Genomic DNA, 21,980 nt, shown 5'->3' with positions numbered 1-21,980 from the left:
ATAAGGCAATTGCAGCATTGCAACAAGCCCTCGAATTACAGGGTAGAAGAGTCCACGCATGAGCCTGCCACGCAGGCAATAAATTATTATCAAGAAATACCATCACTCACGATTCCAACATGGAGGCAAAACCAGCGAATGTGACCTTAAAAACCACAATGGTAATTTATTGTCTTCTCCTTGTTGTCTCGTCTATTTTAAATGAATTATCTATTTTTACTTTGATTATATTTAGGGTAACATCTCTGTTGAATTATATTGGAGGCATGCACCAAGAACTTGCAAAAATTTTGCGGAATTGGTATGCATAAAGTTAATAATGAATAATGTTGCGTTGTTCAGTTGTTGCCTAGTGAAAACTGACAACCCTTCGCAGTTTGTTCAATTGTTTCAATATTTATTCTGTAATTTACTCACAGGCACGTAGAGGTTATTACAACAATTGTAGATTTCACAGAGTGATTAAGGTAAAGAATAAAGATATTTATGTTCACGTTTTGGCTTCTGATCTATAGTTTTTTGTTGAGTAAGTCAATAAAATGTCTTAAAAAGTTGAGAAATTTCAGGATTTTATGATACAAGGCGGTGATCCAACTGGAACAGGAAGAGGCGGTGCTTCCATATATGGGTAAGGTTAACCATATACCCTGCACATATGAGCCTAAAATATTGCTGGAAAAAGTTCTGAGGTGTAAAATGACCACTATCTTTATAGACCTACATTTGAAGATGAACTGACGAGGGAACTAAAACACACAGGGGCAGGGATACTTTCAATGGCAAACAGGTAAAACAAAATTGTGCTCTCTATTTCATTACACTGGTCACTCTGTTCTCTTATCTGTGTGTTTTTCTTTATTTTTTAGTGGTCCTAATACAAATGGTAGTCAGTTCTTTATAACATTAGCACCAACTCAATGGCTTGATGGTTAGTATTGTAATGCTTGGTTTAGGATGTTGTATTCTATGGTATAAAATATTTCAATCTGTTCAGGAAAACATAGCATATTTGGTCGTGTCTGTGAAGGTATGGAAGTTGTCAAACGCATTGGTTTAGTAGCAACAGGTGATGATGATAGGTACGTATAGAGAAGTGAGGATATGTAAGGATATTTTAGAGACATTCAATATGTGTACTATTGTTATTTCCAACGTTTAGGCCAGTGGAAAATGTATTTATCATAAACACCATGGCATAAATGCTAAGCTCACAACCTTTATATGTATGTATTAAAACAATATTAATTAATCTTATTTTATGATACTTCATCAAATATCTAAAAAGACCAATGTCATAATATTGCTTCATTTTGTGTTCACAATTGTCTAATAATTCCTTAACAAAATGACTTGTTCTCAACAAAGTATTTGCAGTTTCAAATGCTATCTTTATACCATTTACCTTAATGCTCATTACATCAAATACTGACTGTCTGTATTCATTACTATCCAAAGTTAATGTCTTGTGTACACTGATATCCATAGGGATTGCTCTCAATAACTCTTCTGTCATGTAAAACTCGGTGGTTTCTGTCCTATTCACAGAGCCACATAGACATTGTTTCAAAATTCCCAAGTTTTTATCCCTGCATATCCAGTGGTGAAATGTTTTTGTATCAACTAGATGATCAAAACCATCATGGTCCAAGGCAAGTGCAATCTGGAGAAATGCTGAGGCCACTGAATTTAGACCAATTGAGTATTGCTCTAAAAGATTGAGATAGAATTATGATGTCTTGAAGATAAGTTGTTGATCATAAAACTTTCATACCTTTAGTACAGATGCCATGATAAATATTGCTGTTACTCTTTGTAGTCTCTAGTAAGGTACCTGTCATGATTGTTTCAAAACATCCTCCCCCGGGTAAAATATAAGGTTTAATCAGTAATTGCTTCAAAGACCTTAAAACTCCTGGACATACTAGTTTTAATTCGTCAAGACTGTGTTCATCTGGCCCACACAACAATAGTGTCGAAATCTTTGGTTTTGTTTCTGGATGAGAAATCATATTGAGATATCTAAAAATACAAACTGATTTAATATTTATGGCTGGATTTGGGAACAACATAATTGTTTTATTTTACCTTTTCTTCTGTATTGTCAATAATTTGATTTCCTTCAATGATCCATAACTATCCTCACTAATTTTAGCCAAGCATGAACTGATCAATTTGGCTCCAGTAAGTTTTTGCATGGCTTCAATATGAAATATTGTCAATCTTTCAACAAAATATAAGTTATGAGAAGTTATGTAATGTTGAAGTGTTGGATGAATTATTTTTTGACATGCTACAAGTTGAACATGATGCTTGATCATATCATCAACCATTTTCATCATAAGTCTTAATACATCATCCTCAATTTTAAAAGATGTGTCATTGAGCAATTCTATTTCTCCTCCTTTTGGCCAACCATCTTCCACATTGCCTGCCAGAGAGCAATCAAAAAGTGCAACTTTTATCCCATTGTCATCTGTCTAAATATATAAGAAAGTTTATAAATGAATTTATAATGGTTTATATTTTTACAAGAATATACTTATGTACATTGATAGGAGTTACTTCGGACAACATAATTCCAACAAAATGCCTTGATTTATACATGTCTTCTCAATTGATGGCCCTTCGCAAGTTTGAATTCTTAAGTTATCCAACTCAAATGAACCACCTTTCTCTGATGGAACACAATTCAAAAATCCCTGTAAATGTGCTAAAGTTTAAATTATGTTTTGTTTGAGCGACTCAAAATTGAAACAGTCCATATTACTTGAAGCAAAGTGACAGCCAGTTTTTGTGTTTCATCAGTTGAAAGTCCTATGACAGGTTTTGATAGCAGGATTGTTTTTATTACACAAAGCATTTGCTCAATATTGCTAAAATCCGCTTTGATTGATAAATAGTCGACATTTTGTAGAATAATACTAAGAGCAATATCATTTAAAGCTATAATTGTGTGTCTTGGGAGGCCTGATTTTAGTGATGATTCAATCAATCTAAACAAAAGAAAATGCCATGTAAATGATCAAAATGTGATGATGAAGAATGGTTTGTATACCTACTGTATTGTCAAAAGTGCAACAAAAATTCCCCCATCACTGAATTGGTTGATTTGACCTTGGATTGACTTCAATAACAATTGAATTAAGGGACTTGAAACTGTTGTAATACTATTAAGTATTTGACTTGAGCTTGAAGTTACTCTCACATGACCACCATGTACATTTTGAATATAACTTGTCCTACATAAAATCATTTTCCTGTGTGATCAATCACAATGGATTTCAGAATGAAATTGATTTTCATATATTTTTACCGTCCTGTTGGGCCATATGATGAAGTAAAAACTCCTTTCAGAGTTCTTAGTTCATCTTCAAATTCATCACTGCTTAAAATATCCAATTTTATCTATAAAGATAGTTTATTTGTTTACAAGTTGTTTACAATTTATTCAAAGAATATTAAGTCAATATTTAATTTTCAACAGGTTCACAGAACACTTATATTTCATATACCTCGACATTTTGTTGGGAACAATTGCTTAATTGTTGAATGCCTTCAGACATTTAAAAGATATTTATATTATGGTTGTTCTATAAATATTCTACTACCAAATTAGGGTGTAGCCTCCCCCCGTGACAAGCGTCCTTTCCCCCCCTTGACAAATGGGGTGAATTCAAAATGGCGAGAGTGAGAAAGTCTTCGGTAGTGTTGCGTTTGGCACTTTATGGTTGTCCAAACAGACCTTTCTTTCATATTGTTGCTGGTAAAAGAAGAGCAGCAAGAAATAGATATATTTACGAGCAGGTACGTACAATAAAGAAATAGTCCGAACGTTTCTTTACGGAATTATTGTTTCATTTTAATAAATGTAATCAAAGTATTTTATCTTTTTGTAGCTTGGTGTATATGATCCAATGCCAAATGAACATAACGAAAAAGTCATTAGTCTTAATGTTGATAGGATAAAGTATATAAACTTTCATTGTGTTTAGTCCGTCACTACACTTCCCATATCATATGTTCTTTATTATTAATTTATTATTAAGATATTGGTTGGCCCATGGAGCTGAACCTAAGAAATCTGTAGCCGTTCTTCTTGGTTTGGTAAGATGTCCTTTCATATTCATTGCAAATTTGATATGAAATTTTTTGAGAAAATAGACAAGTCTATGATCTTATCGTGTTAGTTCTGTGATACACGACTTTCACCTTAATTTGTTTACATTCCTTCCGATCAATAACACTTGGTCATCCATTAAAGATTTTTTTGTAGGCCGGTATTCTTCCAATCCATCCATATAGCATTGAAGTTGCTAGACGTACTCACAAGAATACTAGTGAACACAATGATACGCAAGGGGATAGTGATGAAACAGGATGCAAAGAAGAGAGTTAATATGTTTAAAGAGAAAGTCTGTATATATTTAAACAAGTATGTGGGTAAAGGGACGATATCAAAAGATAGAAGACCACTCATATTGAAGCAATGTGCTTAACAGTGGTAAATGAAGAGATAGTTGACTAATGGATTTATTTAAATTTAAAAATGCCTCATTAACAATTGATCATATTTTGTTCCCAAAATATTTTTAGCCTTCCATTACCAACTGTGTTGTTATTTAGAGTTTTGAATTCTAGTTTGTGTTTGTGGCAACTATCACACCACCATTTGGCAAACTACTTCCATTTCCATCTGTCTTTCCATTGAATTTCAAGTTTGTTTTTTCTCATTATTCGTGATGTTTTATGTTCATTTTAAGAGCTTTTAAGTTATCTTCTCCTGACCACATTTCTTTGAAAACTGATCTGAAAAACGATGCAACATACAGGTTTATTTCATGTATTTTTTCCATCACAAATCACTATGTATTGATAAATCTCCCAGTATATTAATATACCATATACCTTTCATGTTTAAGTATCTCTGTCATCATGTTTATGTACGTATTTCCCATCAAACATTTCTTCATTGCTTGAATGACTGCAGGAGATGAACTTAAGTAAGGTAGCAACCAATCACATGCTTGACTCTGTGTATCATTCTACGTAGTTAAATAAGATAGCAACCAATCACATATCTTCCTTGGATTGCAGCTAATATAAGTAATGAATATATTTGCCAATTTACTACATACACTTTCATCGAGATTATGCCATCTGCCAGGCCTATATTTAAAGCTTCTTGTGAAAATATTTTCTGTGATGACGTTAAGATTTTCAATGCCTGTTGCTTTCCAAGAAGTTCAACTAATTGTGCAGCACCACCCCATCCAGGTGTTACGCCCATTTTAGCTTGTACAAACTGAATCACTATCATGCATAAACAAAAACCATAAGATAAGATATTCATTGTGTGTTTTAAACTTTGGACTTTACCTGCATGTTTCGCCATAAGTCTGAAATCACAGCACAGAAGAAGCTACAAATTGATTTATTTTAATGATATAAGAACAATATAACTAAATGTTAAGTACATATTTACACGTACTTCTGCACCACCTCCAAGACATTGCCCCTCGGATAATGCAACAGATAATAGTGGAAGACATTTAAAACGTAAAACAGTATCATGCATTAGTGTTGCCATCATATCACCTTCTTCATGTGAAAGTATACTTTTGGCAACTGTAAGATCTGCACCAGAACAAAACGTATTTCCAACTCCTTCAAAGGATAGCTTTACCATCGTGCCAATTTTCTAATATATCAACAATTTCTGCCATCTCCACCATCATTTTTCCACTAAGTGCATTCTTATATTTAGGATTTTCAAGGCTTACTACTGCTATATTATGCCCTTTGTATTCTAGTTGCCTCAGAGACACTTTGCCATCACCTAATTCTCTGAATTTATCACGAAGGGATCTCAAGTGATTTCCCAGATTTCTTACATTTGTGGAAAATTGTCCACTTTTGTTGTTGAACAATGCCTTTGATACAATTTTGAGTTTCATGCGTGGTATTAAATCCACTTTGTGGAAATTAATGAGCCCAACTTATATAACAATATAACAATAATATTATTAGATGACATTTATTTTCCTTATACCTTCCCTGCCTCCCCCGTGCAATGGTGGTAATGGTTCAAACAGCTGTACACAAGGAATGCTGCCTCAGAAACAATATGGATTCCAAAGCATCAAGTTTAGAGGTTTATTTTCAAAAGATGCAAAGGCATTTTGAACAGAATTCCAAAATTAGAGACGTCCAGGCACATACATCCAAAGTGAGTTTTGCGTTTATATTATGTAAATTTATTTGTACTTCGCTCAAACAATGAGATCTGTTAATCAACTGTCAAGAAGCCGTCAAAGGCGTTCTCGAGTAATCCTGCCATTTTCACTTGGCTATATTGATTTCAAGGTTCATTCTGTTGCGTGGAGTTGTGACGGTCGTAGGTTGGCCTCGGGCTCTTTTGACAAGTGTGTTAGCATCTATAGCTTGGATAAATATGGACTGGTAGGTAGAAAAAATGATTATGTGGGTCATCAAAGGATATGAGGTACAAATACTATTAATTTCACTGTAATCTAGAATAAAGAGGCAAGTTACAGAGGCCATTATGAAAGTGTAGATCAATTATGTTGGCATCCCTCAAATCCTGATTTACTGGCAACAGCATCTGGTGATAAAACCATAAGAATATGGGATACTCGAGGTAAATTTGGGACACGAGTGGGAAATATGGGATGCCCAAGGTAAATATTGGATGCCAAGTAAATATGGGATACCAGTGGGAAATATGGGATACCAGGGAAATGTGTAAGAAAATTATTACTGATACTCCCATCAAAAGGATACTCTTGTGTTTTTCATGTGTATAACTGGCAATTTTCTTTTATAGCTGGAAAATGTGTAAATGTTGTGAACACTAAAGGTGAAAATATTAACATTTGTTGGAGTCCTGATGGAAACACTATTGCTGTTGGAAATAAAGTATGACCATGTTATGTTGTTATAAAATATTATAATGACACCTGTGGTTTTGAAGAATAGCACCAACATTGAATCTATATTTACAATACATTGGAACATACTTATTTCGTTCCCTAAAACTTACAAACTTATGCTTAACAATGCTTTGTTAATGACAACATATGCATTCCTATATGTAGTATTGATATGGCATTATTTCTTCAAAATTATGTAGGAAGATCTTATAACTTTTGTTGATGCAAAAACATACAAACCAAAATGTGAAGAACAATTTCGTTTTGAGGTATTAATTTACAATTCTTATCCATAGCATTTCATGTAAAGCCTACAATACAATAACTACTATTAGGTATATTTGATATGTATCTCTGTATCTTTAGGTAAATGAAATCTCGTGGAATAATGACAATGATTTGTTTTTCTTGACCAATGGACAAGGTTTTATCAATGTTTTGAGGTTTGCAAGTTTACCAAATGTCTTTATGTTATTAGAATTTCAGTTTATTTACATATTTATGAATATGAAAATAAATTTCACATTGTTATTTTTGCAGCTATCCAGAATTGAAATCTCTTCAGACGCTTCATGCTCATCCAGCCAACTGCATCTGTATAAAATTTGATCCAACTGGGAAGTATGTGAATAGTAAATATAGAATTAAAGTAAATGGTTTGAACCCGGGAGTATTGTTACATGTTTGTAAATGTAGATCGTCCAGGTTGGTATAGTCCTGAGAAGGACTGTTGTTGTTGTTGTTGACTGACGTTTCAACAACCTTAGCGGTAGTCATCTTCAGAGTCAAAAGACTGTTTTTGTTGTTGTCGAAACGTCAGTCAACAACAACAAAAACAGTCCTTCTCAGGACTATACCAACCTGGACGATCTACATTTACAAACAAATATTGAACAACTGGCCTTTGAAGGTCACTACTGATTTTATGTTATCAGTGTGCGAATTAACGGTGTGCAATGTGCAATTTGCATCGTTTTAGCTAAAATGAAAACAATTGCACATCACTTTTTCAAACGATGTGCAAAAATCAGCGGTTTTAACGAAAAACACTGTCATAAATCATATGAATTTGTTCACGTTTGAAAATATTAATTTAGCAATTAGCACTATATAATAATTAACGTAATATCGATTTGATTATGCCTATAAAGAAACACTTTTGTCAAAAAAATTGCACATCGTTTTTTCTGAACTAATTCGCACACTGATGTTATATAACTAAAAGTTAAAACCAATTCATTCTTCAATTTGAGGTATTTTGCAACCGGAAGTGCGGATGCATTAATTAGTTTGTGGGACTTGGATGAGCTTGTGTGTGTGAGAACATTTTCAAGACTGGAGTAAGTTACCAATTTATTGCACTGTTAAGTCAAGTTTGCTTTCAACTAATTTACTGTGTTTTTTCACTACAGTTGGCCCGTTCGTACTCTTAGCTTTAGCTACGACGGTCAAATGATTGCTTCTGGTTCAGAAGATCTTCTTATTGATATTGTGAGGAAATAGACATTGTTTACATTTCTTTGTTACGCATCTTAGTTACGTTCATTTGTTTGTGTGTCAAGATTAAAACAGAAATCGTTTTTTGAATTATTATATTCATTACGTTACAGGCAATGGTGGAAACAGGTGAGAAAATCTGCGAGGTACCTTGTACCGCTCCAACGTTTACACTGGCCTGGCATCCACGGAAGCATATTCTTGCCTTCGCTTGCGATGATAAGGTACTATTTAAGTTATACTTTTCAAGAATAAATTCATGCGGTGTGCACGTGTTCCTTGTCTTTAAGAAACGTTTGCTTCATTAAAATTAATTTGTCTTAGGATAAACACGATCGAGATGCAGGAACGGTGAAAATTTTTGGGCTTTCCAGTTGATCTTATGTAAAATATTGCAAGTATAGATTGTGCTGCTATCCCGATCTACGTATTGCCCTGTTCTACCGTACAGTAGCATGAGATATTTAACTTTTGTTCTCGATCCTTTGAGTTAAAGAGAATAACGCTGTTTAATTATCTTTTTACTCCTTCTGAAAACAATGTAAAGAAACTATTGCCATAATTTACAGCATGTAGTTTACCATGAAAAAGAAACACAAAATAATTTCTACAATCTGTGAGATGACGATCATCTTTTAAAAGATAGTCATCAATTAGGAGGTGGCGTCGCGCAAATTTGTAAAGATGAATTAAAAGAAAATTAATATTGCTTAAGACAAAACGTTTAGGCAGCTTGCGGCGTCGTTTAACATATAAAGCCACAAATTCAATAAATCAAAAGACAAGTTGACTCAGACAACATGTTTGCTGTTTATCAACACTTATCTGAGTGGGTAGTTACAATTAACATCATAATTAAAAATTACGTCACATGTGTGTTGAAGGTATTATTTTAAGTGTCATATGGTAATGTTATTTCAATGCCACGGAGATGTGTTTATTGATAGTAGGTTCTACCGCTTCGTCTTCATTTCTTTGAAATGCAACCTCACGTACGCTCACAATGGAAACAGAACACTCGATGTTATGTTTCTTTCTTACTCTGCATCGTTATTTCTCTTTATTTTACATTTGTATTTCTAAGTTCTTATTATCTAGATGAACGTTACACACTCAAATGTCTTGATGATATTCTTGTGAATGATGGAACTCTCCTGAAGTCCAACGAGGAGTTTCACCTGCGAAAATATGGTTTACGAGAAATAATTACTGAAAATGCTCTTTTAAAGAAGATCTTAGGCAGTGTACTTAAAAATCCTTCTTCCGCTTATCGTACAGACGTAACTGGTCAGTTGAATTCACTAAATTACCTTTCAAGGAAACTGGAAAATATCATGGATGTTGATTATGGTCTGAAGTCAGAAAAAGACCGAAATCTTCCGAATTCGGATTCTTTAAAACTCAATCTTATCATGAATGGAGTTCGAGCCTGGCAAGAACGTGGCCTGAGGTATGCAGTTTCATCGTTAAACACTCACTCCACAAATTCTGCTTCAGATACGAATCATTTAGAAAGTGATGAAGGTCTTCCGGATACGTTAGGATGTCAGGAAATTTCACAAATCATTATCCAAGAAGAGTTAGGTCGAGGGTACACAAAACGCACGCAACGTGGTTTATATCACAATCGAGAGGTTGCTGTAAAAAGTGTCGCTCTTGATTCTACTGACGTTCACAATTGTATGAAAAAGAAAAGAACAAAACTGGTTTCTGATTGCCTGCTTCTCTCAAGATATAAAGTTATGAAGGAGCTGTTGTTGTATCAACAATTGAAGCATTCCAATGTCATTAAAGTAAGTGTGATGATTTAATCTGTAATGGAAGCATGCAAGGCCAGTGTTTTTCGATTATGCGTGTCAACTTTGTTTGCGTCAAACAGTATTTCTAGTGAGGAACAGAGGTCATTCTTATCTTTTGAACAAAAACTACGAAAATATCAAAGGATTCGTTTTAGTGCATTTCAATCAGCACTTTGCAAACAGGTCATACTCCTTTGTTAATGAAATAATCATAAGAACGAGGAACATGACCGAATGAATGTCCACTCGAAAAGATCTTGTTAAACGTTTTTATTTACTGCAAACATCTTTCACACATTTATTTTGTAAAGTGTCGTCACTTAAAGTAGGTGTCCCATCTATTCATTCATTCTCCTTTAAACAGGATATAATTTGCTGATGATATTTTGAATGATGGATCATGCAAGGTCTTAATGGATCTGTATTCACTTCTTCACATGTCGTCATCTTGTATTTGTGAATTTTTTAAGACGTTTACCACACGGGAGGTTATTGCGCACAGTCAGTTTTGCCCTTTTATCTATTGTGCTTTTAAATGGTCAACATATTAAAAACATCTGCTTCTTGTACATCGACATGCTTTCAAAAACGTCTAGCCAAGGAATTTACATTTCCGTTTCAAAGTTCTGCTTATTTAAATAGATAATACCTACCTATCCATATATTTCCATTGTTACATAGATAAAACTATTTCAGGAATGAAGAGGATAAAGTTTTCAATTCACGAGTCTTTACTTTAAGTCTATGAATGTTGGAAATATGGTTGTTTACCCAAAGTGTTTCTTATTTTGTACCAAGGTTACTACATAATGTCTGGGCAAGTATTCATATATAGTTTAAAACAATCGGATGGAAAATTTCTGGTATGCTTTGACCTTTTGCGTATCAATTCTATCGTTAAAGTGAAAAAAATCAAAATGTAATAAGTGTGAATAAAAATGCCAAAAATTTCTCCATTTTAGCATGCACATTACTAGTGATTGCATATCTTTAAAGATGCATGCTAGACCGCGACTGCATATCTTTAAAGATGCATGAGGCGAGTAGAATTATGCGTTTGTTGGATATTTACCTAGATATATTTAGAACAAGCACAAAGTGATTTCTGTTTAGTTAGTTGTCTTTGCTATTTTTCATTCTCTGAATTGTTTTTTGATATTTGTGCTTATATAATTGCTTCGACTGAATTGATTTCTTGTTAAGAGATCGTTCTACTTAAAATAATCGTCAAAATACCCAAACTGCCTAACATTTCTTAAACTAGAAAATATTTCCGAATGACGTACGGGATGGTATTCGTCAATGAGTGATTTGTTCCATACTTTCAACCGTCTAAAGCACCATTGTTCGATGCAAATATTTTTGGTCTTTGTTTACTGTGTAGTTGGTGTTGTAAAGTTTCTATACACTACCTGAAAGCTGACTGGAAAATGGACATAAATGTTTTAAAATGCCATGTGCTTGTGGACATTTCTTTATCATTTCCATGAGATCTTTTGTGACCTTTTCAACTGACCCTTAGATATATAGTATCTACATATTGTCTTGTGTCATAATGACTTACTGACTTCATTAGAGGAAAATTACAAATGCTTATCTGTTATAAACATTCCTAGATAATGTAACTGTTTTCTAATGTATTTTCATAGTTATTGGGCTACTGCTTTCAAAACGATCAAGATACTGGAAACGTAAAAACCCGAGGTTTGACGGTTGTCACCGAACTTGGAACTCCTCTAAATCTGATGACCATCTTGCAGATGGCATGGCACGAACGGTTTAGGGTATGTAGAAAACTTTTTATAAATATATTGTTGGACTTTATTCATCATAAATACAATTTTTTATTGTGCAAGAACTTCCCTTGTGACCCCTATTTCGTCGGGTGATGTCCCCACAATGGTGCTGCTAGAGATGTTTCTTGTCACTAGAAGATTGTTTAGGAGAGACAGATTTCTACTTTAACCTTTTTGAAAACTCACTGAGTCCTTATTGACATCACGATTACTTGCAATTTCAGATTGCTGTTGGTCTGGCAAGATTGCTAAAGTACTTCAGTGAATCTCCGCTTGGTTCATTGGTAATTCGTGATTTTCAATTGATTCAATTTGTGACTGTAAATGGTGACGTCAAAATTTCAGACTTGGATGACGTCACCAATGAAGGAATTCGTTGCAAGTCTAATTCGGATTGTGTAATAGGAAGCAAGACCAAAAACATCTCTTTGTCTTGCATAAATAACACATGCGCGGGATATAATGAGAGATGGAATCTTTATAACCTCGAAAGATTTTATTTGAAGGAGTTTCTTCAAATCGGAGCTCCGCAGGGTGTGTTTGAAGATTTGCAGAAAATTAAGAAAAAATCGGCATCATTTATGTACGACGCTTCCACATTGTTAAGTGACTTGGAGTATCTTCTGAGGAAACTAAGGAACGGTTTTGGATTAGGTAAACGCGAGATTGCAATGGATTATTTTTGTATCAAGGATGGTAATTAATGTTGATGTATTATGTTTGTAGAAAAATACAGACCCCGAAACAAATATCGTGCGATTGCACATGCAGATTTTCCTGGTTTTCATGACTACGAGTGTGATTATTCATTATCATTCGTAAATTGTCAGATGTTAGTATACGATGAAGTTGGTGCTATGAAAGAGTGTGACAATGATGTACATTGTAGATCATTTGTCATGTCGTATGAGAAATCATGGATAGGTATGTATCACATTCACCTTTTTATAAACTGATGATTAAGAATTGGGTTTTTTTTGTGGTTTCATTTAATCGTAGGTTAGTACATTTGTGTTTGGGGTAGTTTAAGGTATGACAGAATCAGCCTTAGTTTCATTGCATTGGAAAAAGTTTTGGTGAGCAAAGGAGTATATTCAAATAAAGAGAGTGATATTTTAAGCAGTGAAACTATTTTCTATTCCTCAGGTTACAAATGGGCCTTTTTTAAAAACAACTTAACTAACATTGTCTCAAGTCCAGACAACATGGTCTACGTTAAAGTCACGTGATAAAGGAAGACGCATACTGCAAGATGGAATGCTCCATGTGAATGAAGGTGCATTATATATATGCGTAGAAGTAGAATATATGCTCCAGTCCTTCAAGAGAAGAGTCAAGGCTTTCTATTACCACACTGTAGTGGTACGTTGACGCTAAATGGACATCGTATATTTCAAGCCTTGTTTTATAAAATAATGTATATACAATTAGATTTTCAAATGTTAAACTAAACATATTTGCAATCTGAAAAAGTTCTTTACAGTTTACACCAGAATTCTTTACAAGTGAGGTCAATAATAAGCAGGGGTGCACTAAGTAAAGTTAGTTCTAAGAAGAGGTGCACCAAGTGAGGTCAGCATTGGAAAGGGCAGCTGGCTATCAGGTTAGTTGTTGAGGTGTAGCTGGTTGTCTGGTTGGTTGTTGAGGTGTAGCTTGTTGTCAGGTTGGTTATTGAGGTGTAGCTGGTTGTCTGGTTGGTTGTTGAGGTGTAGCTGGTTGTCTGGTTGGTTGTTGAGGTGTAGCTGGTTGTCAGGTTGGTTATTGAGGTGTAGCTGGTTGTCTGGTTGGTTGTTGAGGTGTAGCTGGTTGTCAGGTTGGTTATTGAGGTGTAGCTGGTTGTCAGGTTGGTTATTGAGGTGTAGCTGGTTGTCAGGTTGGTTGTTGAGGTGTAGCTGGTTGTCAGGTTGGTTGTTGAGGTGTAGCTTGTTGTCAGGTTGGTTGTTGAGGTGTAGCTGGTTGTCAGGTTGGTTGTTGAGGTGTAGCTGGTTGTCAGGTTGGTTGTTGAGGTGTAGCTGGTTGTCAGGTTGGTTGTTGAGGTGTAGCTTGTTGTCAGGTTGGTTGTTGAGGTGTAGCTGGTTGTCTGGTTGGTTGTTGAGGTGTAGCTGGTTGTCAGGTTGGTTGTTGAGGTGTAACTGGTTGTCAGGATGGAGGTAAAGGTGGTATTGCCGGATGTGGGTGTGGAGGATGTGGAGAAGAAAGGGTGAAAGAGGAGGAGTTGGAAGAGGGGGAAGACAGGTGAACCAATGCAGTAAAAAAAATGAAAATAAATTAACGCTGCATAGTTAGGGAACGAAAGGAGAGGAAGTGGTGTGGTGTAGAGCGTGGTGTAGAGGTGGAGTAGTGCGTGGTGTAGAGCGTGGAGTAGTGCGTGGTGTAGAGCGTGGAGTAGAGCGTGGAGTGCGTGGTGTAGAGCGTGGTGTAGAGGAGGATGTAAGCAGTGCAACCACATCCACGCCACTCTTTTCTTCTCCCCTTTCTCTCTTCTTTCCTCTCCTCTCTCCTTCCTCACTTCCCTTGTCTCCTCTCAGAGAGCTCCACATGGCTCGGGAAGCGGAAAGGATAAAAAGTTCAAAAACTTTTATGACCAATTATTAATTATCAAATGTAATTGGTCAAAAATGGTCACATGTTACGTTACGTTGATGTAGCAAGTATCGTCAGAGACGACGATCGAGTGCACAACGATATGATTTTGGCAACAATTTGTTGTACTAAATATTGTTTTTGTTGAAGTGTTATTGAGAAAAAACTAGAGAAGTATCAAGGTTCGGGGCTTGGCAAGACAAGGAAATGGCTTTGACAAATGACAAATATCGCAAATTGCTCAAAGAAATTGCGGATAATTTAACTATAAGTGACGTTGGTTCAATAAAGTTTGTCTGTAGAGGAGACTCAGTCGGTGCTGCTGTACTTGATAAAATATCTGATCGTGAACCTTTAACATTATTTAATACGCTTCAGGAAAGACAGATTATATCCTCTGAAAACCTAACGTGGTTGCAAGATGTCTTAAAAAGAATTCAACGTATTGATTTATCCAGAAAAATTCCCAATTATTGTGTAGATACGTCAGTTGATGCTGGTTATGTTGGGGGGGCTAGTCCTACTAGCCCAATATCTAGCAGTATGGTTTCTATATCTTGTATATCGCCTTATCGGAGTATCTTAAAGGCAATAGCAGATGAATTAACAGCAGACAATATAAGTGAAATGAAATTCTTATTGGATGTTCCAGGTATATGGAGAAATTTAAACTGAAACTGTGTTCCTGCAATTTTGTGAGTCTGCAAAACACTTCATACAACATTTTGTCGCGTCTTTAATTTTGTTGCTTTGTGCTGCCCGTCCAAAATTTGTAAAAACAGCTTGAACAAAGTATAAAAAGCCAAATTTAAATTTAATGGACGTAAATTCAATTCATCGTAATACTCAAGATTGCCTTTGGTGGTCACAACTTGTGCCATCTTACTTCAACTTATTACTTTAAAAATCCTTTCTCTAAATCAGTTACATGTATAGTTGTAAACTTTGAGGTATAACTTGTCAGGTTTCTTTTTGACAGGTGGTATTGGTGGAAAACTCACAAATGGAGAAACCTTCTTGAATTATATGGAAGGGATTGGAAAGCTGACTGAAGATGATTTTTCTAATTTAAAAGATCTTTTAAATGATATTCATCGAAAGGATGTTATTGCTATGATTGATAAAATGCTTCCAAAAAAAAATGGTAAAAAATATTTTATTTGCATTCATCTGTGGTGATATTTTTAAGTATTTTTCCTTATAGATGTGCCATCCTCCCCATCAGAAAGAGATCCAAAATTATGTTATCCTATGGATAGTCGCCCTCATGGATTTGCACTTATTGTAAATATAGAAAAATTTTCTTGCAAAGTAACAAGGGATGGTGTGCAATTGAGAGAGCGAAAAGGATCAAAGGTTGATGTAATTAATCTTGAAAAACTTTGGGAAACACTGGGCTTTGTTGTTGAAAAACATACAGATTTGAAAGGTCATGAACTGTACAAAGTTGCTTCAGATATGGCCAAAAGAATCAACATAGAGCAAAAGTCCAGTTGTTTTGTCTGTTGTATCATGTCACATGGGGAAATGGGTAAAATATATGGAACAGATGGAGATTATGTGAACATCAAAGAGATCACCAATTTTTTTAAAGCTCAAAATTGTAATGCATTAAAAGGAAAGCCAAAGTTATTTTTTATTCAAGCATGTCGAGGAACTTTGACGCAGATTGATTCAAGTCTTTATGCAAGTTCTACCACAATGCCTGTTACCCACACAGAAACACATCAACCCACCGATTCAGGAAATCAAACTCCAGTCTCAAATCAGATGCATTCTGATGCAAATCCTGTGTCCAATACTTCGAATCAAGATAAATATAAACTTGATTCTGAGGCAAATGATTCAACTTTCCGTCATAAAGCCGATCCAAATGAGCAAGACTTTTTTCTTGGTTATTCAACTGCACCTGGTATGAGCTAGATAACATGCTGACATATAATTTTTTTTAAAATATTGACTAGACATGTAATGCTTAAAAATTTACCAAATCTTTACAGGGTATGTGAGTTTCCGGAGTGTTGATCATGGAACATGGTACATCAAAGCACTGACAATGAGTCTCGGGCAACATTATCAAACTGAAGATTTTTTGTCTATGATGTTGAGAGTTAATGACGAGGTGACCCAAGCATACACCAAAAAAAATGAAAAACAATGTCCTGTACCCGTGTTCACTCTTGTAAAAAAAATATATTTCTAGAAGTCTCATCATGAAGTTTTATGACATAAAAACATGATGTGAGATTGGTGAAATGATAGTTTTAAAATGTTGACTTAATGAATTAGTAAGTTTTAGTTTTCGTGTATTTTTAAGTGACTAAACTTTCAATAAAACCATTCTTGCCATTGAGAATACTATTCTTGTACAGGAGTTGAACTATTTTTCAATTATAATGACTTAAATGACCATGAATTATGAAATATGTCTTTTCATTAAAGATGATTAAGTCCATCATAAGAACATATAAAGAGTGTAAAGTTTTATTGTTGTTTCATTAATGCAATTTCAATTTAAAATTCATTGCTGCGATGACACCAAAATGATACGTATGCTGTGTAATCACACCCCATCCCCGAGAATCCGAGTTATGATGGACATCGCTGGAATGGTTGATAGTGAATATTCTGCAGTGCTGCCACTCGTAGGGAAAATCCCCTACAGTAGGGGGATTTAGTGGTTTGTAGGTGGTAGGGGAAACCTACGGGGAAAGCTGTAAAATGTAGGGGGATTGTAGGGAGAAAAGAAAATCGTTTAAAAATGAGCCTCATTTTTGCCCAAAATACTCTTTTCTTCCTGTGTTCTCACCATTTAGCAAGTGATTGTAACAGAATCTTTCTTTTGGCACATTTTGTGACCATATATGGCAATACAGATCAGCAACTTAGCATAAACTCAGTGTGTCATTTGCACCACTTGAATGTCATTACTTCCTACGCCAAATTCAAACTTTGTCGTCTTGATGTTCTTAGTTTTCGATAAACCTTTTTTTTGTTTGCATTTTTTTAAAAACTGACTAAAAAATTCAATGGTCTGACCCGACGTAGGTATATAATAGGGGGGTATGTTGCTGTGTAGGGGAAAAGGACGGGAAAACAAGGAAAATCATCGTGAGGGGAGGTAGGGGGAAAATCAAGTTTTGGTAGGGGAAATGTGCATATACGGAGTGGCAGCTTTGATAATCTGTATTTTCTCTGTTAATATCTCAGTTAATTTTGTGGTCAACTTGCTAAATTTTCAAAAATAAGAGTTTCCTTTGGTTAAGGTGGACAATTGAAGCATCAAGGATTAGCTCCGGGAGATATATTACTTCGTTAATCGACAACTGATGGTGAAATAACGTATTTTGCAAGCTTGTATTTGCAAAATATATTTTAAATTAGTAAAATTTGAAAGAGAATGGAACAACTAGTTTAACTATTCTTGTGGCACCTCTCAACCGTTCAAGGAATTCTTTAATTTGCCTAGCTCTTTCCTGGAATAGTTCGTCTTCCTCTTTTCTCTAGGTTCTTTGTTTGTCATAACGACTTTTAATGAGATTGAAAAAGATTCCGGAGAAAGAGGAAATAGCTGTATGTGTGAACAGTAAATGGCTTTGACAAATGACAAATATCGTAAATTTCTCAAAGAAATTGCGGATAATTTAACTTTAAGTGATGTTTGTTCAATAAAGTTTGTCTGTAGAGATTCAGTCGGTGCTGCTGTACTTGATAAAATATCTGATCGTGATCCTTTAGCATTGTTTAATATGCTTCAGGAGAGACGGATTATATCTTCTGAAAACTTAATGTGGTTGCAAGATGTCTTAAAAAAAATCCAACGTGTTGATTTATCAAGGAAAATTCCCATTGAATGTTGTGTGGATTCTTTGGTTGATGGTTGTGGTAGTTTGCCTGTGTCAGGTACTATCTCCACTGTCCCCATATCCAGCAATATGGTACCTCCTTCAAGTGGTATATCACCTTATCGGAGTATTTTAAAGGCAGTAGCAGATGAATTGACGTCAGATAATGTTAGTACTATGAAGTTCTTATTGAAAGTTCCAGGTATGAAGAAGAATTTCAACTAAAACTGTGCAGACAAATTGCCACATTTTGACAAGTCTTTCAGCAAATTCATTTCACTATTAGTATAATAAATTCAAATGACATTCCCAACATTTGAGCCAGTTTATAATCCCGATATGTTGGGAAAAGCTCAGTCAAAAAAATACAAGTCTTTCATTCTCAAATTTTTATATTACCTAAACTTGAACTAATTTATTTTAAGGCAAATACGACATTGTTTCTTTAGTTTGAGGCATGTTGGGCAACCATCTAGGTTGCTTCATTTTCTTTAGAATCCTTTTTCCAACTGCTTTCATGTTTGGTATCTACCTTCTTATGAATGTACAGCTAGTCATTTCTCTTTTGTGTGTAGGTGGGATAGGAGAGGACATTAAAAATGGAGAAACTATCCTAGATTATATGGAAAGGGATGGAAAGCTCTCTGAAGATGATTTTTCTTATTTAAAAGATCTTTTAAATTATATTCCTCGAAAGGATGTTAATGATAGGATTGATAAAATGCTTGCAAAAAAAGGTAAAATATATTTTATTTGCATTCATCTGTGGTGATATTTTTAAGTATTTTTCCTTATAGATGTGCCATCCTCTCCATCAGAAAGAGATCCAACATCATGTTATCCTATGGATAGTCGCCCTCATGGATTTGCACTTGTTATAAATATAGAAAAATTTTCTTGCAAAGTCACAAGTGATGGTGTGCAATTGACAGAGCGTGAGGGATCAAATGTTGATGTTATTAATCTTGAAAAACTTTGGCAAACACTGGGCTTTGTTGTTGAAAAACATACAGATTTGAAAGGTCATGAACTGTACAAAGTTGCTTCAGATATGGCCAGAAGAATCAACATAGAGCAAAAGTCCAGTTGTTTTGTCTGTTGTATCATGTCACATGGAGAAATGGGTAAAATATATGGAGCAGATGGACATTATGTGATGATCAATGACATCATCAATTTTTTTAAAGCTGAAAATTGTAAGGCATTAAAAGAAAAGCCAAAGTTATTTTTCATTCAGGCATGTAGAGGAAATGCAGGGATAAATCCAAAACGTAATATGAGTTCCACTCCAACACCAGTAACCAATACAGAAATACATCATCCTTCTGATTCAGGAAGTCAAACTTTAGTCTTGGATCACATGCATTCTGATACAACTCTTGTGGCCAACAGTTCAAATCTAGACAAAGATGAACTTGATGGAGAAAATGATTTAGCTATTCGGCAAAGTGTAGATCCAAATGAACCAGACTTTTTTCTTGGTTATTCAACTGCTCCAGGTAAGAAATACCATTATGTATATAATGCTGACTAATAATATTTACAAATAATCATCTTTACAGGGTATGTAAGCTTCCGCAGTGTTGAAGAGGGAACATGGTACATCAAAGCTCTTACAATGAGCCTCGGACAACATTATCAAACAAAAGATTTTTTGTCTATGATGTTGAGAGTTAATTACCAAGTTACCCAAGCATACACCGAATACAATGAAAAACAATGTCCTGTACCTACATTCACTCTTGTAAAAAAAATATATTTCTAGATCACTCATCATGAAGTTTTATGACATACAGAAACATGATGTTAAGATTGGTGAAATAATAGTTATAAAACGTGCACTTTATGATGAATTGTATTTTCTCATTTACCTCATCAATTTTTTAACTAATTGGATTTTCTACCCACATGTAGCAGACCAGGTGTAGACTCTCTATGTTTGCATAATTTTGTAATTTATGAATTACTGTCAAGTGCAAAACACTTATTTCATTAAATGTATTAAAGTCAACAGTGAACATCTTTTCTTAACTCTTTCTCACTAGTCTATTTCTTCACAGTTTGACAGTTCACAAAATTTTTGCCGTGACGTAATTAATGACGCATTATTTGCATATTTTGGGGGGGGAGGGATGCCTTCAGCCTCTAAGTTTTTTTTGGTTTCGCACTCGTAAGTAGTATAACTTCTTCACTTTCTCTTTAATCTATAACTACACAGACAGATATAACTATTGTTTAACTATGGTACGAAGAAGTGCTCGTCTCAAGAACAAAGCTGTGGAAATTTCAAAAGAAAATACTGAAGAAACACTTAAGGATTTAGTAAAATCTACGTATACTATTATGAAAGAAAACTTAAAAAATACTCGTCGTACCATTTCGATAAACGATGGACCGTTGGCTTGCGGAGAAGGAAATGAAGACGAGTTATTCAGCGTTTGTGTGGCATCTCAAATAAAAACGTGTCGAAGTAATTATTTTGATATTATTTTATCGAGTACTAACCGTATACCTTTTACTCTACCATATATTCATATGTTTATAGGAATCAAACATTTGCTACTGAACTTGATTCAGGCGTTGATATGAATGATCTTTATTTCAACATGGATGAAACAAATACTACAGTCATTGCTGGAAATATTGACCAAGGACTTAATGAGAAACAGGTTACTACTGAAGAAAGTTTGTCAGTCGTGCTGATTAGACAGCTTTGTTACAGCACTTAGTCATTTATTCTATAGCTCAGACTTTTATTTTTAGATAATGAAAAAATGTGTGATTACTAGTGATTTCCACAAGAAAGAAAAAGCTCCACAATATCACAAGACCTTCAATTCTTTAAGGAAAGAAAAAAAGGTGAAATAAAACTATGAATAGTCTTAATTTAACTACAGACATTAGTATGTTGATTTTTTATAGAGAGATAAGGATAGATCGGCTGGAAAAGGATGGTTCAATATGCCTGCACCTGAAATGACACAAGAAGCTCAACGTGATTTGAGAATTCTTCATATGAGAAATGTTCTTGATCCTAAACATCATTACAAGAAAAATAATTCAAAAAAGTTACCAAAATATTTTCAGGTTGGAGTAAAAACTATAAACATAATTGTTTTACACATTTATGTGTGTGTTTACATTTTACATCTGCTTTCTTTTTAAAGTTTGGTACAGTTGTAAGTGGTCCAGCAGAGTTTTATTCATCAAGATTACCCAATAGTAAGAGAAAGAAAACTATTGTTGAAAGCCTCTTGGCTGATGCAGAGTTTAGAAGGTAATTTAAAAGTCATTGGTGTATTTTTTTAATGGAATGGTTTGACAATGATTTTTTTCATGTTGTAGATACAATAAAAGAAAATACCTAGAGATTCAGGCTTCACGGGAAAAAACAAAAAAGAAAGGATTCTACATAAGAAACAAATATAAACGGAAAAGAAGTTAGGGATTTCTAGTTTCTGTGGGAAATTAATTTAAAAATAAATGAAACTTATCATGCAATGTCTAAAT

At 34.6% G+C, this 21,980-nt stretch overlaps 9 protein-coding genes across 13 annotated transcripts; 6 read left to right on the top strand and 3 right to left on the bottom strand.

The window, feature by feature from the left end:
* Nucleotides 1–113: 113 nt before the first annotated feature.
* LOC124438801 (peptidyl-prolyl cis-trans isomerase-like 1) lies at nucleotides 114–2,251 on the top strand. 2 transcript variants are annotated; one of them, XM_046989008.1, is made up of 9 exons: nucleotides 114–161; nucleotides 236–301; nucleotides 420–467; nucleotides 567–628; nucleotides 716–787; nucleotides 867–928; nucleotides 995–1,079; nucleotides 1,160–1,223; nucleotides 1,625–2,251. In XM_046989008.1, exons 1-8 carry the CDS (start codon nucleotides 120–122, stop codon nucleotides 1,197–1,199), a joined length of 477 nt encoding a protein of 158 aa, XP_046844964.1. In that variant the 5' UTR covers nucleotides 114–119; the 3' UTR covers nucleotides 1,200–1,223; nucleotides 1,625–2,251. The 2 variants fall into 2 exon arrangements, with proteins under 2 accessions (XP_046844964.1, XP_046844963.1); XM_046989007.1 differs by lacking the exon at nucleotides 1,625–2,251 and having other exon boundaries at nucleotides 1,160–1,367.
* LOC124439372 (McKusick-Kaufman/Bardet-Biedl syndromes putative chaperonin-like) lies at nucleotides 1,257–2,330 on the bottom strand. The gene is made up of 4 exons (XM_046989596.1): nucleotides 2,086–2,330; nucleotides 1,772–2,019; nucleotides 1,403–1,707; nucleotides 1,257–1,277 (listed from the first exon to the last, which is right to left on the bottom strand). The coding sequence occupies exons 1-4, from the start codon at nucleotides 2,328–2,330 to the stop codon at nucleotides 1,257–1,259; spliced, it is 819 nt and encodes a 272-aa protein (XP_046845552.1).
* Nucleotides 2,247–3,602, bottom strand: LOC124438800. Of its 2 annotated transcripts, XM_046989005.1 has the most exons (6): nucleotides 3,513–3,602; nucleotides 3,314–3,405; nucleotides 3,060–3,239; nucleotides 2,768–2,993; nucleotides 2,548–2,699; nucleotides 2,247–2,477 (listed from the first exon to the last, which is right to left on the bottom strand). In XM_046989005.1, the coding sequence occupies exons 1-5, from the start codon at nucleotides 3,561–3,563 to the stop codon at nucleotides 2,559–2,561; spliced, it is 690 nt and encodes a 229-aa protein (XP_046844961.1). In that variant the 5' UTR covers nucleotides 3,564–3,602; the 3' UTR covers nucleotides 2,247–2,477; nucleotides 2,548–2,558. The 2 variants fall into 2 exon arrangements, with proteins under 2 accessions (XP_046844961.1, XP_046844962.1); XM_046989006.1 differs by lacking the exons at nucleotides 2,548–2,699; nucleotides 2,768–2,993 and having other exon boundaries at nucleotides 2,304–2,477; nucleotides 3,513–3,586.
* A 45-nt stretch (nucleotides 3,603–3,647) lies between these two features.
* LOC124438802 (28S ribosomal protein S16, mitochondrial-like) lies at nucleotides 3,648–4,603 on the top strand. Of its 2 annotated transcripts, none has more exons than XM_046989010.1 (4): nucleotides 3,648–3,804; nucleotides 3,897–3,967; nucleotides 4,047–4,104; nucleotides 4,262–4,462. In XM_046989010.1, the coding sequence occupies exons 1-4, from the start codon at nucleotides 3,679–3,681 to the stop codon at nucleotides 4,271–4,273; spliced, it is 267 nt and encodes an 88-aa protein (XP_046844966.1). In that variant the 5' UTR covers nucleotides 3,648–3,678; the 3' UTR covers nucleotides 4,274–4,462. The 2 variants fall into 2 exon arrangements, with proteins under 2 accessions (XP_046844966.1, XP_046844965.1); XM_046989009.1 differs by having other exon boundaries at nucleotides 3,652–3,804; nucleotides 4,274–4,603.
* Nucleotides 4,604–4,911: 308 nt separating this feature from the next.
* Nucleotides 4,912–6,048, bottom strand: LOC124438799 (ethylmalonyl-CoA decarboxylase-like). Its single transcript, XM_046989004.1, is given in 5 exon segments — nucleotides 4,912–5,042; nucleotides 5,136–5,310; nucleotides 5,377–5,419; nucleotides 5,489–5,669; nucleotides 5,671–6,048. Coding segments are annotated over 5 exon segments (729 nt in total). The 5' UTR covers nucleotides 5,955–6,048; the 3' UTR covers nucleotides 4,912–4,996.
* Nucleotides 6,049–6,127: 79 nt separating this feature from the next.
* Nucleotides 6,128–9,162, top strand: LOC124438861 (THO complex subunit 3-like). Its single transcript, XM_046989072.1, has 11 exons — nucleotides 6,128–6,226; nucleotides 6,364–6,459; nucleotides 6,535–6,658; nucleotides 6,845–6,936; nucleotides 7,151–7,219; nucleotides 7,317–7,393; nucleotides 7,491–7,571; nucleotides 8,204–8,290; nucleotides 8,363–8,441; nucleotides 8,561–8,671; nucleotides 8,772–9,162. Exons 1-11 carry the CDS (start codon nucleotides 6,167–6,169, stop codon nucleotides 8,823–8,825), a joined length of 930 nt encoding a protein of 309 aa, XP_046845028.1. The 5' UTR covers nucleotides 6,128–6,166; the 3' UTR covers nucleotides 8,826–9,162.
* Nucleotides 9,163–9,311: 149 nt separating this feature from the next.
* Nucleotides 9,312–13,514, top strand: LOC124438860 (extracellular tyrosine-protein kinase PKDCC-like). 2 transcript variants are annotated; one of them, XM_046989071.1, is made up of 6 exons: nucleotides 9,312–9,897; nucleotides 9,964–10,240; nucleotides 11,896–12,030; nucleotides 12,267–12,696; nucleotides 12,769–12,966; nucleotides 13,189–13,514. In XM_046989071.1, the coding sequence occupies exons 1-6, from the start codon at nucleotides 9,428–9,430 to the stop codon at nucleotides 13,269–13,271; spliced, it is 1,593 nt and encodes a 530-aa protein (XP_046845027.1). In that variant the 5' UTR covers nucleotides 9,312–9,427; the 3' UTR covers nucleotides 13,272–13,514. The 2 variants fall into 2 exon arrangements, with proteins under 2 accessions (XP_046845027.1, XP_046845026.1); XM_046989070.1 differs by having other exon boundaries at nucleotides 9,312–10,240.
* Nucleotides 13,515–14,685: 1,171 nt separating this feature from the next.
* Nucleotides 14,686–21,139, top strand: LOC124439371. The gene is made up of 9 exons (XM_046989595.1): nucleotides 14,686–15,277; nucleotides 15,605–15,769; nucleotides 15,830–16,537; nucleotides 16,626–16,825; nucleotides 18,216–18,672; nucleotides 19,046–19,207; nucleotides 19,268–19,969; nucleotides 20,689–20,940; nucleotides 21,016–21,139. The coding sequence occupies exons 1-9, from the start codon at nucleotides 14,833–14,835 to the stop codon at nucleotides 21,057–21,059; spliced, it is 3,135 nt and encodes a 1,044-aa protein (XP_046845551.1). The 5' UTR covers nucleotides 14,686–14,832; the 3' UTR covers nucleotides 21,060–21,139.
* Nucleotides 21,063–21,968, top strand: LOC124439278 (deoxynucleotidyltransferase terminal-interacting protein 2-like). Its single transcript, XM_046989503.1, has 5 exons — nucleotides 21,063–21,139; nucleotides 21,234–21,329; nucleotides 21,393–21,557; nucleotides 21,638–21,747; nucleotides 21,816–21,968. The coding sequence occupies exons 1-5, from the start codon at nucleotides 21,077–21,079 to the stop codon at nucleotides 21,913–21,915; spliced, it is 534 nt and encodes a 177-aa protein (XP_046845459.1). The 5' UTR covers nucleotides 21,063–21,076; the 3' UTR covers nucleotides 21,916–21,968.
* Nucleotides 21,969–21,980: the final 12 nt, after the last annotated feature.

This window comes from Xenia sp. Carnegie-2017, unplaced genomic scaffold, assembly GCF_021976095.1.
Source record: "Xenia sp. Carnegie-2017 unplaced genomic scaffold, XeniaSp_v1 HiC_scaffold_19, whole genome shotgun sequence".
In the NCBI taxonomy this organism is placed as follows: Eukaryota; Metazoa; Cnidaria; class Anthozoa; order Malacalcyonacea; family Xeniidae; genus Xenia; species Xenia sp. Carnegie-2017.
The sequence above is the reverse complement of the archived record's forward strand: the minus strand, read 5'-3'. Positions and strand labels throughout refer to the sequence as shown.